Source organism: Pleurodeles waltl, chromosome 1_1 (assembly GCF_031143425.1).
Source record: "Pleurodeles waltl isolate 20211129_DDA chromosome 1_1, aPleWal1.hap1.20221129, whole genome shotgun sequence".
NCBI lineage: Eukaryota > Metazoa > Chordata > Amphibia > Caudata > Salamandridae > Pleurodeles > Pleurodeles waltl.
This window is the reverse complement of record NC_090436.1, coordinates 440,498,988-440,523,350: the sequence shown is the minus strand read 5'-3', so window position 1 is coordinate 440,523,350 and position 24,363 is coordinate 440,498,988. Positions and strand designations below refer to the sequence as shown.

General features: G+C 46.1%; 1 protein-coding gene across 2 annotated transcripts in view; it reads right to left on the bottom strand.

Annotated features, from left to right (window-relative positions):
* Nucleotides 1–24,363, bottom strand: part of ZFYVE16 (zinc finger FYVE-type containing 16) — a 429,022-nt gene that overhangs the window by 305,220 nt on the left and 99,439 nt on the right. For both annotated transcript variants that reach the window (XM_069224433.1, XM_069224442.1), the window contains exon 4: nt 9,891–9,987. In XM_069224433.1, coding sequence (XP_069080534.1) covers nt 9,891–9,987 — 97 coding nt within the window. The remainder of the gene's footprint in view (nt 1–9,890; nt 9,988–24,363) is intronic.

The following is a 24,363-nucleotide window of genomic DNA, read 5'->3' as shown; positions in this document are numbered from 1 at the left end:
CCACGTAACTATTTTTATGGGATTTGCCATTCTGTGCTGTAGCTCAGTAGCAGGATCCCTCGCCAGTGCAACTAGGAAGATCCAACCTGAACTCCCTATTGTCAAGTCCTATGCCTGAGCCACTCCTCGGAGGTCAACATAAATCATCCCCTCTTTTAGCTCACTGCTGATGATGATCAAGAAAACATCCCATCCGCCCCCCACTCCCTGATTAAACACTTGTCTCTTCCATCTGTGTCTCCCCAATCACGTGTTTATGTGGTTGGAACACTCCTCCGCCCCCAATCTAATCAACAATAATGTGGTGCTTAAATAACTACTGTGTACTTAACGTGAGGGGTCTTTGCTCAGGTCCCATGCCTGCAGCCAAAGAGCATGCAACAGCAGGACTTAGAGCCGCCACGTGATAACTCTAACCTAATCTCCCTTAATGTCCGCAATGTTGTGCAGGGTATGTAGTAAACTGTGAACAATACAGCAAGTGGGAAAACACTGTTAACAGGGGGATCACGGCTGACGCACATGAAGGGTTGCCAGGTCACTGTCTTGTCCCCCTTCTGAGCTTGCGTCACTGCTATTATGGGGGTGGAAAGTGGCAGGGAGAGGATGTAGGTTACCCACTGATTCCGGCCCTCCCCAACAGTAATGGCCAGCGCAGCTTCAGCGGCCAGGAAGCTAGACGTCGCACCAGCAGACTCAGGCCTCCAGGGCGCACATGCCCCATATCATCCAACACACATCTACACCAGGCATGCCCGAGAGTGTCAGTCCCTAACGGAGTAGGCAAATCGTCAGTCACTCCTATTGTCTCTTATCACAAGGACCCTGGCTTCCTATTGTTCACTAGTTTGATTTTCGAAGTCAAATGTGCCATGCTGCCACGCAACCATTTGTTCCATAGTCTGTGGGTCTCCACAACTTCCTTGGGTCTGCCGCCTGCTGCCTCCAGGCTGTTGGCGAGTCCCGATTGCGGCAGAGGCCCTGGTCCCCAAACTCTCCTCTATCCAGCTCCAAAGCTCCTCTGCTCCTCTGCTCCTCAGGTGTACCAAAGAAGTGTGCACAACAACCCTTGTGGATTACTTTCAGGAGGGCTGTGAACAGCGGCATGTAATGTAGTCCCACAGTCCTCAATTTTTGTTTAACTGCAGTGAAGGACTGCCGTAGGCGCTTGTGCCTTCTGAAAATAGTCTGGAAAGATGCAAATGATGTGATTCTCATATCTAGGATCACCCGCCTTGTGGATCGCCTGTAGAATCACATCTCTATCACAGTAGTTTAGAATTTTGGCTATTATTGCTCCTGGGCGCACACCAGAGGGCGGTTGGGTACCCAGTGTCTTGTGGGCCCTCTAGATAACAAACCCTGCCGATAGGCCGCTGAGGGCAACAGTAGACAGAATCCACTTCTCCAAAAATAAAAAATACCTCTGGTGCAGTGATCGCGACCCTCTCTAGAAACCCCACAAATCTCAGATTCCCATGCCTTAAGCGTCCCTCTGCATCTTGAGTGCAATTTTCTAAGCACTTAGGGCCTGATTCTAAGCTTGGCGGGCGGCGGGAGCCGCCCGCCAAGCGGGAACTGCCAGAAGACCGTTCCGCGGTCAAAAGACAGCGGCGGTCATTCTGGGTTTCCCACTGGGCTGGCGGGCGACCGCCAAAAGTCCGCCCGCCAGCCCAGTGGGAAACACCCTTCCCACGAGGAAGCCGGCTCCGAATGGAGCCGGCGGAGTGGGAAGGTGCGACGGGTGCAGTTGCACCCGTCGCAAATTTCAGTGTCTGCAAAGCAGACACTGAAATTCTTTGTGGGGACCTCTTACGGGGGCGCCTGCAGTGCCCATGCCATTGGCATGGGCACTGCAGGAGCCCCCAGGGGCCCCACGACACCCCATACCGCCATCCTGTTCCTGGCGGCCGACCCGCCAGGAACAGGATGGCGGTATGGGGTGTCAGAATCCCCATGGCGGCGCAGCAAGCTGCGCCGCCATTGCGGATTCCCATGGGCAGCAGAAAGTCGGCGGTACAGCGACGGCTTTCCGCTTCTGGCCGCGGCTGTACCGCCGCGGTCAGAATGCCCGGCGGAGCACCGCCAGCATGTTGGCGGTGCTACCGCCAACCACCGCCCTGGCTGTATTTACCGCCAGGGTCAGAATGACCCCCTTAGTGACTTCCGTCAGTGCAGTGACAGTGGCCCTTAGAGCTTGGATTTCTTCCTGCATGACCTTTACTGTCTGCTCATTTTCTGCGATCTAAGTCATTTTGCGTAAGTCCACCCACTGGGGGTTAACATTTAGAACAAAAGGAATCAATATTTGTTTCAAGCCTGAATATGAAGTGTTTGATTGCTGCAAGAATCTGGGACCCCATGGGTTTCCGCGACACAGACCTTGTCTCTCCACTGTATGTCATAGGCCAGTGGCCTCCTCTGTTCAGGCCAGGTGCACAATACTGGTCCATCTTGTTCTGCTGGGTGCTTCTGAACTGTCTATCGTTCCCCATAGTCACCAGCAGGCTGAGGGCCCAGAGCCCTCCCCGTGGACATCTGTTTACCTAGACAGTGTATAAGGAAAATGTCACTTACCCAGTGTACATCTGTTCGTGGCATTAGTCGCTGCAGATTCACATGTTGTGCATAGTCCGCCGTCTGGTGTTGGGTCGGAGTGTTACAAGTTGTTTTTCTTCGAAGAAGTCTTTTCGAGTCACAAGACCGAGGGACTCCTCCTCCTTTGTTCCATTGCGCATGGGCGTCGACTCCATGTTAGATTGTTTTCTCCGCAGAGGGTGAGGTAGGAGTTGTGTATGTTAGTAATAGTGCCCATGCAATGGATTGAATAAGTATGTACCAAATAAGGTTTAAGTAATATATTTACAAATGTACAAATGTTGAAGATAACTTCCAAACGGCTACAGGCTCCCGGGGAGGCGGGTGGGCACATGTGAATCTGCAGCGACTAATGCCACAAACAGATGTACACTGGGTAAGTGACATTTTCCGTTCGGTGGCATGTGTAGCTGCAGATACACATGTTGTGCATAGACTAGTAAGCAGTTATCTCCCCAAAAGCGGTGGCTCAGCCTGTAGGAGTGGAAGTAGTCTGAAATAAAGTTCTTAGTACGGCTTGACCTACTGTGGCTTGTTGTGCGGATAGCACGTCTACACATTAGTGCTTAGTAAATGTGTGAGGCGTAGACCATGTGGCTGCCTTACATATCTCGTTCATTGGAATGTTTCCTAGGAAGGCCATGGTAGCGCCTTTCTTTCTGGTTGAATGTGCCCTTGGTGTAATGGGCAGCTCTCTCTTTGCTTTGAGGTAGCAGGTTTGGATGCACTTAACTATCCATCTGGCTATACCTTGTTTTGATATTGGGTTTCCTGTATGAGGTTTTTGAAATGCAATAAACAGTTGTTCTGTTTTCCTAATTTCTTTTGTTCTGTCAATGTAGTACATTAATGCTCTTCTGATGTCTAATGTATGTAGTGCCCTTTCAGCTACTGAGTCTGGCTGTGGGAAGAACACTGGTAGTTCTACCGTTTGATTTAAGTGGAACTGTGAAATAACTTTTGGTAAAAATTTAGGATTGGTTCTTAGGACTACCTTATTTTTGTGTATTTGAATAAAAGGTTCTTGTCTAGTAAACGCCTGAATTTCACTTACTCTTCTTAGAGATGTGATGGCAATGAGAAATGCAACCTTCCACGTTAAGAATTGCATTTCGCAAGAGTGCATGGGTTCAAAAGGTGGGCCCATGAGTCTTGTTAAGACGATGTTGAGGTTCCATGAAGGAACAGGTGGTGTTCTTGGTGGTATAATTCTTTTTTAGGCCTTCCATAAACGCTTTAATGACAGGTATCCTAAATAGTGAAGTTGAATGGGTAATCTGCAGGTATGCAGATATTGCTGCGAGGTGTATTTTTATGGAAGAGAAGGCTAGATTTGATTTTTGTAAATGTAGTAAGTATCCCACTACATCCTTTGGAGATGCATGTAATGGTTGAACTTGCTTATTATGGCAGTAGCAAACAAATCTTTTCCATTTGCTTGCGTAGTAGTGTCTAGTGGATGGTCTTCTAGCTTGTTTTATGACTTCCATACATTCTTGGGTGAGGTTTAAATGTCCGAATTCTAGGATCTCAGGAGCCAGATTGCTAGATTCAGCGATGCTGGGTTTGGATGCCTGATCTGTTGTTTGTGTTGTGTTAACAGATCTGGCCTGTTGAGTAACTTGACATGGGGTACTACTGACAGGTCTAGTAGTGTTGTGTACCAAGGTTGTCTTGCCCATGTTGGTGCTACCAGTATGAGTTTGAGTTTGTTTTGACTCAATTTGTTTACTAGATATGGAAGGAGAGGGAGAGGGAGAGGGGGAAAAGCATACGCAAATATCCCTGACCAGTTCATCCATAGAGCATTGCCTTGAGACTGCCTGTGTGGGTACCTGGATGCGAAGTTTTGGCATTTTGCGTTCTCTTTTGTTGCAAATAGGTCTATTTGAGGTGTTCCCCAAATCTTGAAGTAAGTGTTTAGAATTTGGGGGTGAATCTCCCATTCGTGGACCTGTTGGTGATCTCGAGAGAGATTGTCTGCAAGTTGATTTTGGATCCCTGGAATAAATTGTGCTATTAGGCGAATGTGGTTGTGAATTGCCCATTGCCATATCTTTTGTGCCAGGAGGCACAGCTGTGTCGAGTGTGTTCCCCCTTGTTTGTTTAGATAATACATTGTTGTCATGTTGTCTGTTTTGACAAGAATGTATTTGTGGGTTATGATGGGTTGAAATGCTTTCAACGCTAGGAATACTGCTAACAATTCGAGGTGATTTATATGCAGCTTTGTTTGATGTACGTTCCATTGTCCTTGGATGGTATGTTGACTGAGGTGTGCTCCCCACCCTGTCATGGAAGCATCTGTTGTTATCACGTATTGTGGCACTGGGTCTTGGAAAGGCCGCCCCTTGTTTAAATTTATACTGTTCCACCATAGAAGCGAGATGTATGTTTGGCGGTCTATCAACACCAGATCTAGAAGGTGACCCTGTGCATGTGACCATTGTGATGCTAGGCACTGTTGTAAGGGCCTCATGTGCAGTCTTGCGTTTGGGACAATGGCTATGCATGAGGACATCATGCCTAGGAGTTTTAATACCATCTTTGCCTGTATCTTTTGTGTTGGATACATGGCTTGTATAACCTTGTGAAAATTTTGAACCCTTTGTGGACTTGGAGTGGCTATTCCCTTTGTTGTGTTGATTGTTGCTCCTAAGTATTGCTGTGTTTTGCACGGCAGAATGTGAGATTTTGTATAGTTGATGGAGAAACCGAGTTTGTAGAGGGTTTGTATGACATAATCCGTGTGGTGTGAACACTTTGTTAGGGAGTTGGTCTTGATTAGCCAATCGTCTAGGTACGGGAATACGTGTATTTGCTGCCTTCTGATGTGTGCAGCTACTACTGCCAGGCATTTTGTAAATACTCTTGGTGCGGTTGTTATACCGAACGGCAACACTTTGAATTGGTAATGTATTCCTTTGAATACGAACCTTAGGTATTTCCTGTGCGAGGGATGTATCGGTATGTGGAAATACGCGTCCTTTAGATCTAAGGTTGTCATGTAGTCTTGTTGCTTTAGCAGTGGTAACACGTCTTGTAGCGTGACCATGTGAAAGTGGTCTGATTTGATGTAGGTGTTTAGTGTTCTGAGATCTAGGATTGGTCTCAGTGTTTTGTCCTTTTTTGGTATTCGAAAGTACAGTGAGTAAACTCCCGTGTTTTTTTGTGTACATGGTACCAATTCTATTGCGTCCTTTTGCAGTAATGCTTGAACTTCTAGTTCTAGAAGGTCTAGATGTTGTTTTGACATATTCTGTGTTTTTGGTGGGACATCTGGGGGGAGTTGGAGAAATTCTATGCAATAACCATGTCGGATAATTGCTAAGACCCAAGTGTCTGTTGTTATCTCCTCCCAAGATTTGTAAAACTGACTTAGTCTTCCCCCCCACTGGTGTTGTGTGAAGGGGTTGAGTGACTTGTGAGTCACTGTTTGGTTGGAGGGGTTTTTGGACTTTGAAATTTTCCCCCGGTTTCTAGGGAATTGTCCTCCTCTGTACTGGCCCCGAAAGCCTCCCCTTTGGTACTTTCCCTGGTATGTAGACGGTGTTGATTGTGAGGTGCTGGCTTGTGTGGCTTGACCCCGAAACCCCCCTCTGAAGGTTGTTTTGCGGAAGGTGCCGAAAGTGCCTCTGCCCTGCGGGGAATAGAGTGCGCCCATGGCCTTGGCTGTGTCAGTGTCCTTTTTCAATTTCTCAATTGCCGTGTCGACTTCGGGTCCAAACAATTGTTGTTCATTGAACGGCATATTGAGCACCGCTTGCTGTATTTCCGGTTTAAAGCCAGATGTGCGCAACCATGCGTGCCTTCTTATGGTTACTGCGGTATTTATTGTTCTTGCAGCTGTGTCCGCTGCGTCCATAGAGGAGCGTATTTGGTTATTGGAGATGTTTTGTCCCTCCTCAACCACTTGTTTTGCCCGTTTTTGAAATTCCTTGGGTAGATGCTCGATGAGATGCTGCATCTCGTCCCAATGGGCTCTATCATATCGCGCTAGGAGCGCCTGAGAGTTGGCGATGCGCCACTGGTTTGCAGCTTGTACTGCGACCCTTTTCCCAGCTGCGTCGAACTTGCAGCTCTCCTTATCCGGAGGTGGTGCCTCGCCTGATGTGTGCGAGTTGGCTCTCTTGCGAGCTGCCCCTACCACGACTGAATCTGGTGGCAGCTGTGAGGTGATAAAAGTAGGGTCCGTGGGCGGTGCTTTGTATTTTTTCTCCACCCTTGCAGTTATCGCTCTACTCTTGACAGGTTCTTTGAAGATCTGCTTTGCGTGCCTTAGCATTCCTGGAAGCATAGGCAGGCTTTGGTAGGTGCTATGGGTGGAAGAGAGGGTGTTGAAAAGGAAGTCATCCTCGACAGGTTCTGCGTGTAACGACACGTTATGGAACTCTGCTGCCCTAGCTACCACCTGTGCATACGCTGTGCTGTCCTCAGGTGGTGAGGGCTTGGTAGGGTACGACTCAGGACTATTGTCTGATACTGGGGCGTCGTATAGGTCCCAAGCGTCTTGGTCATCTTGGCTCATGGTGGTATGAGCCGGTGAATGTGACGGAGTCTGTGCCGGTGATATATGAGTTACAGGTGGAGGAGAGGGTGGCGGGGTTACCTTTTTAACCACTTTTGTTTGTGGTGTTTGTTCCTGTGTTTGGAACTCGAGTCTCCTTTTTCTCCTGATTGGGGGAAGGGTGCTGATTTTCCCTGTCCCACTTTGTATGAAGATCCGCTTTTGTGTGTGGTCCACGTCAGTGGTCTGCAACTCTTCCTCAAATCTGTGTTTGCGCATTTGAGAGGACATTGATTGTTCTTCTGAATATGAGCTGGCAGTTGGTTCGGTTGCCGGTCGTTTTGGCACCGAAACTGTGTCTTTGCTTGTTTTCGGCTCCGAGGAGAATTTCCTCTTTTTCGGAGTCGAGCCTTCTCAGCGTCGATCATCCTCGGTGCCGCTGTCTCTGCGTCGAGCAGCTTCGGTTCCGCTGTCTCGGCGTCGATCTTTTTCGGCAGCACTGTCTCGGTCCCGAGATTGCTGCGTGCCTGTGTCTCGACCCGAGTTGGACGATCTCGGCACCGGTTCGGCCTTTTTCGGTGCCGATGGACGGTCACCTACTTTATGGGTTGAGCCATGGCCTGTTGGCAGTGGCGTCCCCTGGGCCTTGTCTGTTTTCTTGTGTGGTGCTTGCTTCGACGTCTTACTCACGGTTTCTTCGACGTCGAATTCTTCGGAGTCCGATTCATGAATGGAGAAGGCTTCCTCTTCTTCTCCTTGTCCTCGAACCCTCGTTGTCCTGTCGGCGTGGCCGCCATCTGCAATCTTCTGGCTCGCCGGTCACGGAGCGTTTTTCGGGATCGAAGCGCACGACAGGCCTCACACGTCTCTTCCCTGTGCTCGGGCGACAGGCACAAGTTACAGACCAAATGTTGGTCTGTATATGGATATTTATTGTGGCATTTAGGACAGAATCGGAACGGGGTCCGTTCCATCAGTGTCGATGTTACACGCGGTCGGGCCGACCAGGCCCCGACGGGGGATCGAAATTACCCCGAAGGGCTACCGGAGCTCTTCAAGATTCGGTGTCGATTCTATTCTAACCCGATACCGAACGAAACAATACCGACGTAGTTTTCCGAAGTTATGACTATCTTTCTGTCCCGAAACCCGGAGCGAAAAGGAACACGTCCGAACCCGATGGCGGAAAAAAAACAATCTAACATGGAGTCGACGCCCATGCGCAATGGAACAAAGGAGGAGGAGTCCCTCGGTCTCGTGACTCGAAAAGACTTCTTCTTAGAAAAACAACTTGTAACACTCCGACCCAACACCAGACGGCGGACTATGCACAACATGTGTATCTGCAGCTACACATGCCACCGAACCAGTGAGTTTCTCACAGCTAGCTGCTGTCATTATGCTTGCACCATGCAGGGGGCTATCCCTCAGCTGTACCAGGAGATGGGGAAAAAAGCCCCAGTGGGTCTAGAAATGACCACCACCACCTCACACTTCACATGCTCTCAGCCCAAGGAGCTCTCAAAAGCTTCCCCTCCTTCTGCCTTATGTGAGGGCAGTGACAATGTCCTTCAGAAGGACAGAGAAACACTCCCTAGGAGTCATAGTAGCGCCACTCCAACGTGGGTCTTTCAAGATGCTGGCAGCAGGGCCCCGATCAGTCACATGTACATTGCTCCAATCCCAGCTTCCCCGCTGAGATGATCCGAGTGCCTCTTTCACATTTCTCTCAGCTTGTCTGTTGGTTTGGGATGGGATGGGCGAAATCACAGCAACCTCCAGCTTCTGGGGTTCCCCGCCAGCAACCCGCAGTACCCTTGTCCACCAGCACCATCTCCACAGTCTCTGACCTCAGTGGGATGCACACCTCCCAGGTACCCCAAGCAGCTGCAGCGATCCTCCAGGCAGCTTGGCAATGCCAGACTTCAGCGCCCACTCGTCACTCCCTAGACCCTATTGGCCTCTGGCCCAAGCAGCTGCCCTCTGCCACTCCTCATCATTCTCGCAGGAAGCAGTCCTCTAAGGGGAGTCGGCAGTGTCAGCTCTGTCTCTCGGGCGCTCAGTACACTGGTAGGCCGTGGGCGTCTACAGTCATCCCCATTTACCCTCCCTCCACCACTTTACTGTTAACTACACTCTTTGGCTTACAGAAATGTTATCCCTTGTGCTCTTTATCTGCCCCCTACGATATTGATATATATATATCACATACTTAGAAAAAAAAGTGAATAATTCTGCAAGTTTGAGAACCCACCTCTAAATTGCCTGAGCTCTACAGCAAATAATGACTTGTTTGCCTTCCTTCCCTCAGTTTTTCCTCAATAACAGCTGTTATCAGTCAAAAACACATTTTAAAGAGGATGTTCAACATCATGGTACTTCCAACTATACAATGATTTATTTAAATATTTAAATACATAATAAAAATTGATTTTCAAGCAGGTATACCATCAAGGTACAAAAATTTAGAAAACACTGCATTCAAATACCAGAAATTCTTATAACTGTTCCTTGGTTTATAAATGTAGAAGTAGTTCATGTATTGTCCAAAAGTGTATTGGTAAAGTGTTTTCTAATAAAATGTTAAACATATGATTTTCGTGCACATCCCACTGCATTTTCATTAGTTATTTGATCCCTACATTCATAATAAATTACAAAAGTGACCTTCACTATTTTAAGTAATACGCTGTTGCGTCATTTTTATTTTTTTATAATACAAACAACGGCTGGAAAACAAAAACTAAACCTAAGAAATGGTCACTATTGGAACACAAAAGTTTACCTTTAAGAATTGATTCATGGCAATCAAGGCAGACTCTTGCCTCCTTTTCCATATACTGCAGTTTGCATTTCCGATTGCAGCAGGTTGCACAAAACACCTATATGTAGAAAAGTTTCATTTAAAAAATGTCATGCTTCCACAACTGAAATAATCAGCAGTTAGTTAGTTATATAGATCAAACACATCATTGACAAAACCACAACAAAAACATACTTCAATAATCAACAGAAAGTCTTTTGTACATTTAGGCGGAAAAAAGCAAAGAAGTTTTTTTTTGTATATAATGAAGATTAAAAAGACCCTGAGAGATGAGGTTGCAGGGAGATACATCCTGTTGACTTGGAAAGAAGGAAAAAAATATCTTCTCAGTGCAGCACGTTCCCCTGATAAAGCTAAAAAAAAAAAAATAAAGAAATGAGAAACATGCGCAATTACAGAATACAGGCCTATGCCTTTAAACCCATTAGACTAACCGCTCACCTTTGGATTCCAGAGTACTGTGCTGCCTCGCGTAAATCGCTTTAAGGTCTCGTCAGACATACAAAGTGGTGTATAAATGCAAAATACAATAGTATTTGCAATGAGAATGCATAACTCTATACAAAGAGATAAGATAAGAGTTTTTTTTTAATGAAAAGGTATGTAATCGGACCCAGCATGAAGAGTCCTCAAGCTCTGGAGGCCAAAATTGAAAAATATGTCAGCTAAGGGGGCTCACCTGAAGTGGGGAACTCAAGCTATGACTTAAGAAACAGAAAACGGCCTGTGTATAAAATAACACTGAGGGGCATCATATAACATAAGTTAAAATCACATAACACAATCACTTTGAAGCAATTATTCAACTGAAGGCTGGAAACAGGTAAAGAGAACAAGGGACTGATATGACCAATCAGCAGACTAATGAACATGCCACTTATATCTGGTAACGCTCTTTCTTGTAGCTGCAGACTTCTCACCTTTTGAGTATTCCCTTGGCGTCAGACTGAATCTGAAAACATTTAGGCAGTACCCTTGAAGTGCCAGTAGGGGTGTGCCACGCAGCTCTGCACTGCCGCTCTGGACTAACACCATTCTTCTCCAGAAATGATGGACGAAGCCTATTTAGGCACCATTTACAAGTGTTGAAATTGGTTGCTTTCAAGACTGTCCATTCTCCCAGAATACAGAGCCCCAAAAGCAAACTTGTGTGACCAGTGCGCAAACTGGTGTGACCAGTGCACAGATTCCTAGACTTAGAATTTTATTAACAGATAGAGGCCAACTACAGAACAGGTAGGGTGGGAGGGTCGGGGAGGAATCTAGGAAAAAGAGCATTAACAAGAGTAAGTACATTTTTCTTCTGATAGAAACGTCTAGCCGCACATTGATCATCTTTTAGATAGAACCAAAGCAGTACCTATTTGGAGATGGGTCTGTAGCGGACTCAAGCCAGAAAGTCTTGCAGGACCAAGAGGACAATAGTGCTTTATAAATCAATGGAGGGCTGGCAAACTAGCTGCCAGGAAGATACCTAGGACAGGGATTCTGCATGCTAACACAGTGGTAACTTTGGCCCTGGTAGAATGAGCATGCAGTCCTTCAGGAGGCTGCTTTTTAGCCAATGCATAACAGATCTTAATGTACAGCACAATCCAGCAGGAGATGGTTCTCTTCTGCACAGCCTTGCCTTTTTTCAAACAGAGACCACCACAAAGAGCTGATCATCTCCCTGGTGTTTGGTATGATCTATGTAAAGTCTCAGATCTTTTAGGGTGCAAGCGATTGTTTTTCCTTCTCCTTGGGGAGGGTGAGAAGTGGAGTATAGAACACCAGAAATGTAATGTTTTGACACATGTGGAACAGTGTTACAGCTTTAGGCAAGAAAGATCCCCGTGCCTGCAAAACCAGTTCGTCTGTGGAGAAGGTGGAGTACAGCAGGTTCACACAGAGCTTGAAGCTAATTGACAAGACACATCAATGTTATAGGGATGAGGAACACTGCCCTTGAGGGTGAGAAGCTGCAAAGAACAGCTGTGAAGTGGCGCAAATGGAGTTCACATCAGAAATGAGAGGACTAAGTTAAGGTCCCACAGTGGCATGAAAAGGGCGAGGGAGGAAGCCCATAACTAGAGACTTAAAGATGATTTGGCAACTGCACAAAAAAAGCCGAAAAGTACACTTTAACTATGTTCCGATCAAGGCCTCGACGGGCGGGGAACAAAATAATCAAAACTCCAGACAACTTTGCATGCAGGGAGTCTATTTGCCAATTATTGCACCAAGCCACAAATTTGTCCCAATAACAGGTGTATACAGTTTTTGTCGTGGGATGCCTGGCTGTCAAGATGACATCAACCCCCACAGGAGGAAGGTCGAAGCTTGTCAGCTGTCGCTGCCCAATTTCCAAGCATGAAGGTGGAGATTGCGAACACCCAGGTGCAGAACCCTGTGCTGCTGCCATAGCAGCAGACCCTCCCAGAGGGGCAGCCCGATCAGAGGACAAATTCTGAAGCCCAGGAGTTCTGAATACCATACTCTTCGGGCCCAGTCTTGAGAACCTGGGGCTGGAGTGGTATTGGCAGAAAGGCATACAGGAGGCCAGAGTTCCACTCATGGCAAAAAATGCCCTAAAGGGAGAGACACCTTGGAAAGTCCAACTTGCTTAAGTGCTTACAATGTGCGTTCCCAGTGGTGGCAAACAGATCAAACTAAGGTCCTAACATTCGCAGAAGAAACCCTATGCCACCTGCGGGTGTAACTGCCACTCATGGTCCGCTATTCGATAATGGTTGAGCTCATCTATCCTAGTCCTCAATGACCCTGCCAAGTGGTTCAGATCCCTTGGTGGTCCACCGATTCACAGACGCGCAAGGCATCCTGGCACAGGGTTCGTGACTCCAACCCACAATCTTTGCTGCAGTACCAGTGGTATTGTCCATGAGTACCTGGACCAGCCTCATCTTGATGGATGGAAGGAAGGCTTTCAACACCAAGTGGAGGGCCCTCAGCTCAACAAGCCAAACTCCGCAGGAGACCAGAGGCCTCTGATCTCCACCTCTTCCAAATGGCTACTCCAACCAAAAAGTGATGAATAGGTCACCACTACAGATATTGTGCAATCTCCTCTGAAACCTGAACGTGGTCAGAGACGTCACGTTCAGGCTGATGTTTAGCTCACTAATGGCACCTAGTGGGCTCAACAAGCAGGATGCATGAGACCATCAGTCTCAACAACCTCAGAGTCGACCTCTTTGTAATCCAGGACCAGGGCTAGAAGAATGAAATCATGGCCCGAATGACCACAACTCTCTAGCCCAGGGGAAAGGCACAAAAACAAAATGTGTCCAAAATGGCTCAAATAAAAGAGAGCATCTGAGAAGGAGTCAGATGTGCCTTTGTCCTGTTGATAGTGAACACAAACAATAACAAGAGGTTTGCTATAGTCCGGAAGTGGTTGGCGAATGCCTTGGCCGAGGCTGTCTTCAGCAGGCAGTTGTAAAGATAGGGGAAAAACTGGCATCCCAGACCTCGGAAGATGCACTGCCGCCACCGCTATTACTTTTGTGAACAACCAAGGGGCACTGGTAAACCCAAAAGGGAGCAAGGTAAACTGCTCCTGTACCACCATGAACTTCAGAGGAAGAAGTTATGGGGGCTCAGCTCTAAAATAACGCCAAGGCCTTAATCCTTCTTGGCACCACAAAGTAGCAGGTATAGCAACCATGTCCTGCCTCTGGCATGGGCACCCTCTCGATTGCCCCTTAGGCCAAAAGGGCTTACACTTCCTGCCGCAAAACAGAAAGAAGGTCCCCTGCCAGCTGTTGTTTTGGGAGGTGCAGAATCATCATCAGACCCTGCCTACTAAGGGTTGCTGTGCTCCACTAAGGGCACACTAAAGGGATTTTGGCAGGTGAAGCTGCAGGGGAGGAAGTGGACTAGGCAGCACATTGACCTTGGTTCCAGAGGCGGTAGGCACCACAGCCGCAAACTGATAGACAACATGCTGTGGTTAAGTTGGCCGATGGTATGGGGTACCTCTGCAGAAGCCGCAAAAGGAAAAGTGGAGTTGATGTGGCTGGCAAGGTGGAACAGATAAGCCCAAGGAGCATGCCATAGCCCTGCTCTCCCTCAACTGCTTGAGAGTGGAGTCTGCCTTGTCCCCAAACAGGTGAGTCTAATCGAATGGCATGTCCATGGAGGCTCTGAACATTGCCTGAAAAAACTATGGATGGCAGTTAAGTGTAGCAGCAAGTGGTTATGCTGGTGGCAATAAAAATGGTGGTGTCCAAGCCACAATGAACTGTGAACTTGGTTACGTCACAACTGTCCTGAATGGCCTGGGCAAAGACCAGTTAGATCATCAACGACACCTGGGAGGATTTGAGCCACCGAGTCCCAAAGGGAGTGAGGACAGCACCTCAGCAGACAGTTGCCATTCACTGACCTGAGTGCCAAGTTGGCAGATGAAGACTCTTCTCAAACATATCCACCCATTTCCACTTCTCGATCAGGGAAGGAATTGGACAGGTGCTGGGATTGGTTCTGCACCACCAACTTTTCAGATAAGGAGTGCAGAGATAAAAATGTTGCCTGGGAAAGGGCGTGGCATTGAGCAATTTGACAGTTTACCAGGGAGCTGGAGCAAGGTTTGGTCAATGCCCCCAACAAGGTGTACATATGGGCCTGGCTAAAAGGTAAGAGGAGCTCAGCAGATCTGCTCTGGCTAGAGAACTTCTAAGTATATTGGTCTTGACATCCAAGATGGGGAGCTGGAAATCCCCACCATGTCAGTTGCATAGCCAGAGGGTGAGAGGAGTCCGGTCAGAGGATACGTCTCAAGGCCACTAGCCTCCTAAAGGTCACCATATTAATTCTCCTCATGATAAGGTTGGCCAAACTCAACACCCACGTGTAATCATTACCTGAATTTGTGCTGAACAGGGAATGCTGTCATCGTGGAGGCAGCCCACGAAGAGAAACTGAAGCCTCAACGGTGGCCAGGTGAGACTTCAGTCATGGTCAAACCGGCAACTCATCTTCTTTAGTCAACGGAGTCAGTATCAGTGCGCCAGAAGCCAGCATGGACTGTGGAAAAGGAGGTGGAGGTTGAGTCAAAAGTGGATCCGGATGCAACCCCATTATGGTCATGGAGGGTGCAAGTGACTTTGAGGGGAAACCCACTGGTGGAAACCCAAGTGGAAAAACACTAAGCTCCATTGGGGCCTCAGGAATGCAAGAAGGGGTCGGCAAGGATTTAAAGAGTTGGAGCATTGTCTAAATAGAACTCTTCAATCTACTTAGGAATGGCCAACGGCTCATGAAACACTGTTTGTATCGAAACAACTTGAAGTATTGCCTCAGAAGTGGAACATCTTCGGAAGCAAGATTAAGACTTATGGTGCCAAACACAAGCCTTCTCAGGACACCGTGCGTGGCAGGAAGAGCCCAAACTTCAAACTTCTTACGTTTTTTTTCTTTGACTTACCTGAAGATTTGGATCGAGAGGAAGACTGAGGAGGAGCGACTCCAGTGACTTCTGGACCTCAAAAAGGACCAGGTCTGAAAGTTTGAATTGGACCCTTCCCGTTGTGGGAATATTCTGGTGTTTGGACATGTAAAGTTTTCCCTGGTGGTCTCATATGGCCTTTGGATTCATCGACGCACAGTGACTGCAGGCTTTAGAGTTGTGGCTCAAAACAAGGCACCACAGGCAAATTTGGTGAGGATCTGTCACAAACATTTGTGTGGCAGTCCTTACAGGGCTCTAAACCTGTAATTTTGGGAGGGGATACATCCCTTGCAGACTGTAAAACAATATTTTCATTGAGGTAAGAGTCTCAAAGAGATAAGAGATAGCTCTGGATCCACGCCTGGAGGCGTGGAAAGAAAGGAACTGATGTCAGCATGCAGAAGTGGTTCTTATTTAAGTTCAGCACATCTTTTCCAGAGAGGAATGGTGACAGTGGAAAGCAGAACAGTGCCATTTACTGGCGCACAGAAGAACTGCTGAAAAGATTTTGGATCCTGTCTGAAGCCTGGGGAATATTAAACAAGCATTTGCAATGTAACGGGTCTTGCATTTCTCCGAGTTAGAACTATTAGCAATTGTAAACTCCCAACCTGACTTTCTTGCCTCATTAAATGGAAGAAAAAAATAGCGATCCCACTGCTTAACCAGCGAGATCGCGCTGTGAAAAATGAAAAAAGTAGGCACACAAACCGGATGGAAAACAGCGAGCCTCGTATGTTTTCAGTACTTGGTCACTGCACTTATGCATGCCTTCCACTAACGAAAGCAAGTAGATTTTAAAATGCAAGCCCACGAACCAATGAAAGACACTGACGTGACATGGGCGGGGCTCCGAGCCCTTTTCTAATTACCACAGCGTTTCGCAAGCGAGACACAGACTCGACCCTAAAAAAAAAAATAATAAGGAGTCCGGTTAGAAGTAACTATCAGAAACCTTCTGTCATTGAATGTTACCTTTAAGAGCTCTTTAATGGTAATAACACCCTCCCATACCATTTGATCTTTCCCATCCTTTTGGAATCCATTGTAACCTTTAGAATAGCGTCTGCTGGGCTGGTTGTGTCATGCATCCAAGTTTCAGTTTCATGATTCTTGCTAGCTGTTCTATTTCCAGTTCTTTCAACCTCATGAAAGCAACCTCTAGCTGGGCCTCTGATTCTTGCAGTCTGGATTCCGACTGCACCCTAAAAGCCTACAAACAAAAATGTGGCCTTTTATAGCGTTCACCCTGAGCCGGACCCCACCAAGTATCCATTATCTCACAGCTGTTTTGCCAGTATCACTTTTCAGTTCTTCTCTGAATATTTGCATACGTGTCTCCAAACTGTTGATTTGGTCTGCTTTGGTAATAAACATATCATTGCTTCCCTCCACATACAGTGCTACCACAGGGTTATCTCTTGTGTCAGCTGCCTGTGCTCTCATGGGGGGGGGGAGGGGGGTCATCAGAGAAGGCAGGATGTTTTTCTGCATGTTGGATCTATTAGCATCCAGCCCTTTGATCCTGTGTCATGCTTTTGGGTGACCAGCAGTTTTCTTTTTCACTCAATTATTGAACGATCCAGCACCTCGCAGCAATGGGAGGCATTACAAATCCACAGCAGCCTAGGGTTCTCTCAGCAGCAAAATCCCATTGCCCAAGCCGCAGTCAAATGTCACATCACAGATTAGGGCAGAAGTACACTTCCATCCCTTTTAATGATCTGTCTTCAAGGCATTCTCCCCAACACTAGTGTGACCTTCCTGGGACCACAGTCTTTCATAGCTTCTGAAACAGTTTTTTCCAGATGTTGAGATTTCATAGCTTGCTTTGCCGATATCCCAACAGGTTTCACTGGTGTTTGCTAGACACCCCATTGTTCCATTCTATTTTGGTGGGCAGCCCAAACACTTGAGTGTTCCACTCCCCCTCTCCCTGCAGCAGTGCCCTCCATTTCCTTGCTATGTTCACAAAGAGCGAGGTCTTGAGAGAGGTCTCTACTCAGTCACTCATTTGTGACTGCCATCTTCTGTGCGGCTCCCCAGGCGCAGGACAGCATTAGGCGTTGTGCACTATACCGAGTGGCTCTTGCAACCACCATGAGCATCAGTCCTACGACATCTCAAATTTCTCTGGTTTCAGGTATTTCCGCAGCCAAGATGCAGGCAGATTCTCTGGGCAGATTTGGGCCAGACAAGGGGCAGGCACATCCTCTCATACCATCCTCACCCAATGCTTGCCCTTCATTATGGTTTTTGATAGACCACCACTACTGTTGACGAGATCACCTGTGTATAGTTAGAAAATATCTGTTCAATGGCATGTGTAGCTGTAGATACACATGCTTTGCATAAGTCCGCCATCTAGTGCTTATTTGGGAGGGGACTGCTTACAGTCTATGCAAAGCATGTGTATCTACAGGTACACATGCCATCGAATGGAAAATGTCACTTACCCATTAGACCAATGGAGGAGTCTTTTTAATAGTCTTTGTTTGGTGCGATGGGGCTGATATACTCATACTGCTGTTGGGATGGATTGGCTCTCGACATCGGAGTCTCAATCCGAGTCAGAGTTTCTTATGGAGAAGGCTGTGTGTTGTCCTATTTCTTCCTGCATGTGCTCTTCTCTGAACGTGGACACCATTTCTAGTCGACGCGCTCTTTGGTCCTGGAGAGTATACTTTGATTGAAACGATCTACGGGCATCGCAGTTCTCTTCTCTGTGTTCCGGAGACAGATGGAGATTACACACCAAGTGTTGGTCTGCGAAGGGAAACTTGGAATGACACCGAGGACAGAACTAAAATGGGGCTCGTTCCATCAGCCTATCATTCTTCGACTACAGTTTGTCGAAGTAGGCCCAAAAAGGGTGTGGACGCCCCAAAGGGTGTGAAATTGACCCAGACGATATCAATCGGATCGACTATAAAGTATAGAAAACACGATCGAAGACTATACCGACATTAATAGAAAGGTAGAATAAAGTTCAGAAGATACCAAACTGAGATTCACCGGAGCGAGAGGAATCACGTCTGAACCCGACGGTGGAAAGAAAACAATCTCTAACAAAGGACTTGATACCCATGTGCTGTATCATCAAGAGGAGGAGTACCTCAATGTCGTGAGTCGAAAATATTCTTCGAAGAAAAACAACTTGTTACACTCCGAGCCCAACACTAGATGGCGGACTTATGCAAAGCATGTGAATCTACGGCACTACATGCCACGAAGAGATGTCTACTGGGTAGGTAACATTTTCCTTGTCAGTCTAGCTACTGATGGAATCTGGACGCACAGCAAATGAATGGTCCTCATGGAATGTGAGTGGAACTTTGTTGCAACTAACTTGTTCTAAACTGGCATGCGTTATGTGGCTGAGCTGCTGTCTAGGTTGGCTAGCAAGAGCAGAGCCTTTAAAGTTCCAGGACAAGGATGGAGGCAGCTTTGTACAAGTTATTTTACCTGCATTTTTAGAACTTATTTCTGCCATTAGTAGTGGTGCCTCATAGCACTTTCTGAGACCAGGAATTGCATACAGACTGTCATTTTCACTCACACAGTAGTGCTGCTAATCACCCCTCACAGACTGAAGTTTTTTTCTGTTTACTTACTTTGCATGAACTATGGAGTTCTCATCTTTGTTTAAAAGGAAGATATTAATTTTTGTGACCATTTTATGTGGACTAGTTCCTTTATTCAGACCATGCAAAGGCTGACTTGTAGTTCATTCCCACTACAAATGTATTGTGTTAAAGTAATTGATGATTCCACCTTATATAAACATGTCAGCCAGTTTTCTTTTATGACATAGAATTAATATTTGTCATTGTTCAGGATGTTCATGATTTGCGCACAAAACCTCCTCTTGGGAATTGCACAAACACTGTGGCAGCCTCAGTGAGTATTTGGAGTGAAAGTTATTGAGCTGGATGCTTCAAATTACTTCTTTGCACCTAAAGTAGAAAAACAGTGGAACAGTCTCATGAAGACCAAAGGCTATTGAACAAGTTCACCAGCAAGTGCAAACTAAAATAGCATTTACTTAAGCTACTGGCAAAAGTATTAAAATATGTTCACTTACCTCTACTTCAAACCTCAGAACATGTACTGGGACCCCCAAGCTTACAAACAAAACCTGCCAAAGCATGAACAGCATCTTGCATGCTAAAGGCAAACTCGTCTGTACCTACGAGCGGTCCAGCAGAAGATTCTATTGATTCTAGTTAGAACTTAATGAATTATTGTTCCTGTGATATGGGTGTAGTCCTCTGCAACTTCAGGTATGGAATAAACTATACAGTGGGCAATTCAAAGGACATTCTCTCTTCCCTGGTGAACAGACAGCATAGTCTCTCAGCCTCCGATCATCATTTTAAAGGTGATTTACTGACAGATAAAATGTAACTGTTGATATGACAAATCTACATGATTTTTTTTTTTAAGCTGAATGCAGAAGGGCCCTACTTAAATGACTGTGTTGGGTTTATTCTGATCGATACTCAGTACTGGCCAGGAAGAAGTCATAATAGGTAGGGTACACAGAATAGACATGAGCCGACCACAGCTCACTAGTCCCACAGTATCCTTGTCAACTTTTACTATTCTGAGAAAGGGAAAGTTATACTGTTTGTCGTCAGAGATGTACTTACAGAATGTAAGCTCTTTCAAGACATATAACAGGCCACTTTCCACAGGCACCAGGCCTCTTGACCGATCACTGAAAATCCTAGACCAGAAAGTGTCAGTTATAGGTGTATATAGTCCGATATAGGTGTATATACTCGTTTGCTCTGGCCTTTGACACAAGGACCGATCTTATCACATTAGCAAAAGCAAGCAGCAAATATCATGGGTTTTGACATTTCGGAAGGAGACATCACGTGTGAGAGCCCTGGTCTTGACACTGCCCCTGATCCTTTGGCTTTGGGAGAACTACCAGAGCCTGGCAGAGAAACCACAGAGAGAAAAGTGAACACACAGCATGAAATGGAGAATAAATACAAAAACAATGACCTGAATACAGGCAAGATAGAATAAGTCCTGTGTGATATTTGCGATTGTATGTTTGGTGCAACTTGTGCCCAGGGAATCCCAGGAACAGACTGGTTCCTCGGGGAGAAGACACAGGTGGGTTGGAAGGTGCTGTTGCATTCCCTGGTCAGAGATTTGTGGCCGCTGGTTACAGACTTGAGAATGCTTTGCAGAGTTCAACTGGAGGCAGAAAAGAATTGCCTTGAGTGACTAATGTAGGAGTGGGGAGGTAGGGATGGGATTTGTTTAATTCTCTTACTCTGTCTCACTATCTCAGTTGCTGAGTCCCTTGGGGAGTGGCCTACACACCTTCGGGCAGGATGAATGATACAGCAGCTTCAGTGATTGAGGATTGCCAGAAAAGCCCTATACCTGCAGCCCGGATTTGTATATTTCAAGTTGGCAGGGGGAGATGGAGGAGAGGGAAGCCTGGTCTGGCCTCCTGACCTTTAACTTTGCTTTGAGGTTTTATGTTTTCACTTATCTGCTTTGGTTACAATGGTTAGTAGATGTTGGGGACATGGATATGCTGGATTCTGGGATGTGTTTCCCCCATTATAGAATAAGAGATGATAACTACTGGTACCTTTTGTCTGAGGCTGGTGGGAAGAAAGAGCTGAACCTGAACACATCTACTGGAGCAAGGTAGAAAAACCTAATTCATTTGACTCACAATATGAATGTAAAGGGTCTTAATGCTCCAAGAAAAAAAAAAAGGACAGGTGTCAGACCCCGTTCGGGGGCTACAGAGAAGGCAGAGACTACCGGGCCTCAACCACAGAGGTTGAGGTTGTTTGCCTCTGGTGTTTAAGGGCCCGTTCTACTATGGCTCTGCAAACTGGGGGAAGAATAACCCTTTTTGCTCTTGACTCTCTGGGTAACGTTTCAGGGCTACAGGCTTTTCAAGGAGGTTGTGTGTGGTGCTTGAGCTCAGCTCTCAACAAATCAACACAATAGTTGCAATGTCCACCTCAGTGTGTGTCTTTTACAAAAAGAAAGCACTTTTAATCACATAGCTGTACTAAATATTACACAATCCGATTGGTTATACAAGTTGGTGTGTCTGGGTGCGATTCTTCTTTGTGGCTCTACACCCCCTTCTGCCCCTTTTAATAGTCCCCAACAGGTGGCCCACTATCAGCTGGGACCTCCTCTTTAGAAAGTAAATAATGGAAATAGCGCAGGTGCGGTCATTTTGCTCTCATGCAGATAAATGAGTACTTGGTTCAAGTACTAAGCCCTTTTGTTGAACGCAGTATGGAATGTTTGATCATCATTCATTTCACGTAACTCAGCTGGCCCCCACCACCTGTTTTGCAGCGGGGATCATGGTGAGCAGACAGTTCATAGAGCTGCTCTGGAAATTGGAAGCATGGCTTTTCTTTCTATGCCCCTATTCCCAGCTGCAGTCTCTCAAGGCTGCAGCTCCAGTGCAGACATGGAGAAGGCCGTCTCTGGCAGCTGCAGTGATGTGGGCCCACCTGGGCTGATGACCTCTGCAGCACTGCTGGAGTCAACAGTGGTCACTGTAGTTGCAATCCCCTTCAAGGCCTATGATGACCATGCAGTTGCAGATGATTTCACTAGGAACCGTGATGAGGAGGGACCCCTATCATACAGGTCTCTCCCAGCTCACTCTCAGGCAGTTAACTCTGTATGGATGTCCACCAGCCATCAGGGACACGCTTGGCCTTTCTCCTCATTTACAGTACATTTTGCACGACCAGGCAGACAGCATGCCTCCTGGCATAAAGTGCATACTTTAGGCGATGACCCCTCACTTCTGAAAGACTGCTGGTTGCACAGCAGTCCTTAGAGGGCTCGGTAGCACATTCTTTTTCCTGGTCATTATGGACGTTGAACTCGTCGTGGGTCCCACTTTAAACACAACCTCTACAAACAGATGTGGATCCACAGTTTCAAGCTGCAGAACCAGTTTGGCACCAGACACAACCTTTATGCACAGTGATGCTTCTTAGAGGTAGTACTAGTGCTAATCCCACACATATCATTCACAAAAAGGCAAAGCTTACATAGACTATTCAGTAGGTCGTTGGTAACAAAAGGCCTCATGGAATTTCCAAAGGTAGCCCTGTCTCTGTCCTCCTAACTTTGGAGTCTAGGTTCTCTCCCTCTAGCTACAGGAATGCAGGCAAAACACTTCCTAGACATACAGAGGTGCAGTTTACTGTAAGTTTCTGAGACAATAATTGTCACGTATATCTTCTTGTACACTAGTTAAAACCACATAACACTTTGCAAATATACACAGACGTTTTACATATAGCGTATAAATTACATTTTTAATGCATGTTTGTACAATACCTGCAATATGCTACAACGAATAACTGTAAGACAAATGTATGCAAACAATACATGGCATTATGCAATGTTAATGATTGCATGTGAAGCACAGTAAGGTGATAAAATGTAAACAGTTGCTATTGGCCACACTAATTATGGAATAGCAACAAAAAATCAAATATGTCCAAATTAAATCCCAAATGGTACCACCCTAATTGCATCAGTCAGTACTGATCTACTTGGAATTCGCTGAATGACCCATTGGCATTCTTATGTAAAAACACTCGTAAATCTCTTATTCTCTATAATGGCAACACACTGTGAAGGTGGCCAAAGCCTAAATAACTGATTTAGCAACAGAACCGCATCCAGCTAATATGGACTAATATCACAATTTACCACAAGTTCACTCTACAATCAAACTGTATTTTTATACATTACAATCTGTGGTTAATTGCACAAAGATGGTGGGCAGTGTCTACACAGATACCCGTCTTAATCAAACAGACACACAAACGGCATACTCATTAAACATTGACATTAGAAGACTAGCAATCAGTTTAAACAATTTTCTCAAATTCCTGAACCAACAAGTCTCACCATTATCAGTAAATACCGATTCATGCAATTAAAGGTGATACTATACCAAATATTCAACATATACTTCCAAGATGGCACCTACAACCTCTATCGGTAATCTGATGCTTGCCTAACCAAAAAAGGAGTAGTCTTCATCTTACTGCTGGACCAAAGGACCACTTTTGCATGCTTCTACCATTAAACGATCTCAAAAACCAATGCTCACTAATAACCTTTTCTGAACAGACTTCATAAGACCACAGATCAAAATGAAGACAGGACCTCTGCCTACAGCTCTGAACAATACCAGACACGGTGCTGTGAACCTTTATCTGCTGCCTCTCGGCAATCAGAGTGACACTACAGGAACACTGAGGTAAGGCTGGGTCATTACCTGACTATCACCCATATGACCATAGCTATCTCATCTTTACTCTTGACTGTATAGCAATTGTTACTTAATTTCTCTCATAAGATGTCAATATACGAACTACTCGGGTAATTGAACAATTGTGTTCATAATTTCAAAAAATCACTCAAAGTACGCGTAAGCAAGAACCCCTGCCCTTTCTGTTTTGCCCCACCCATAAAAGAATAAATGTACACATTTTTCCATTAAACCCTTTTAAGTCACAGCTATCTAAAAGTTTATGTACAGAAAGAACTCAATTATCTATTCAGATCAACTTACGCCAGAGCACTTGACTGTCAAGGTACCTCACATTACTCATATAGGACCTATAATTACAAGTAACAGCCCACCCCCAATTGATCTAGGAATGCCTTTTCCATCACCCCCAAACTGAAGTTAACAACTGAATAATGCCTATTTCCAAAAGAGGAATCTTTTCATAGGAGGTGTAGGAAGCTGGCCTGGTGTGTGGTGAGTACCTATGGTAATTACACCTTATACCAGGCCCAGGTATCCCCTCTTAGTGAAGTGTAGGCAGTGTCTAGAAGCCAAGCTCTCTATAGGTAGCTGTGGATGAACAGCCAAGGTTTATCTAGGAGACATGGAAAGTTCACGCAATACCACTGTAGTCACACAGCACTTAGACACACGAA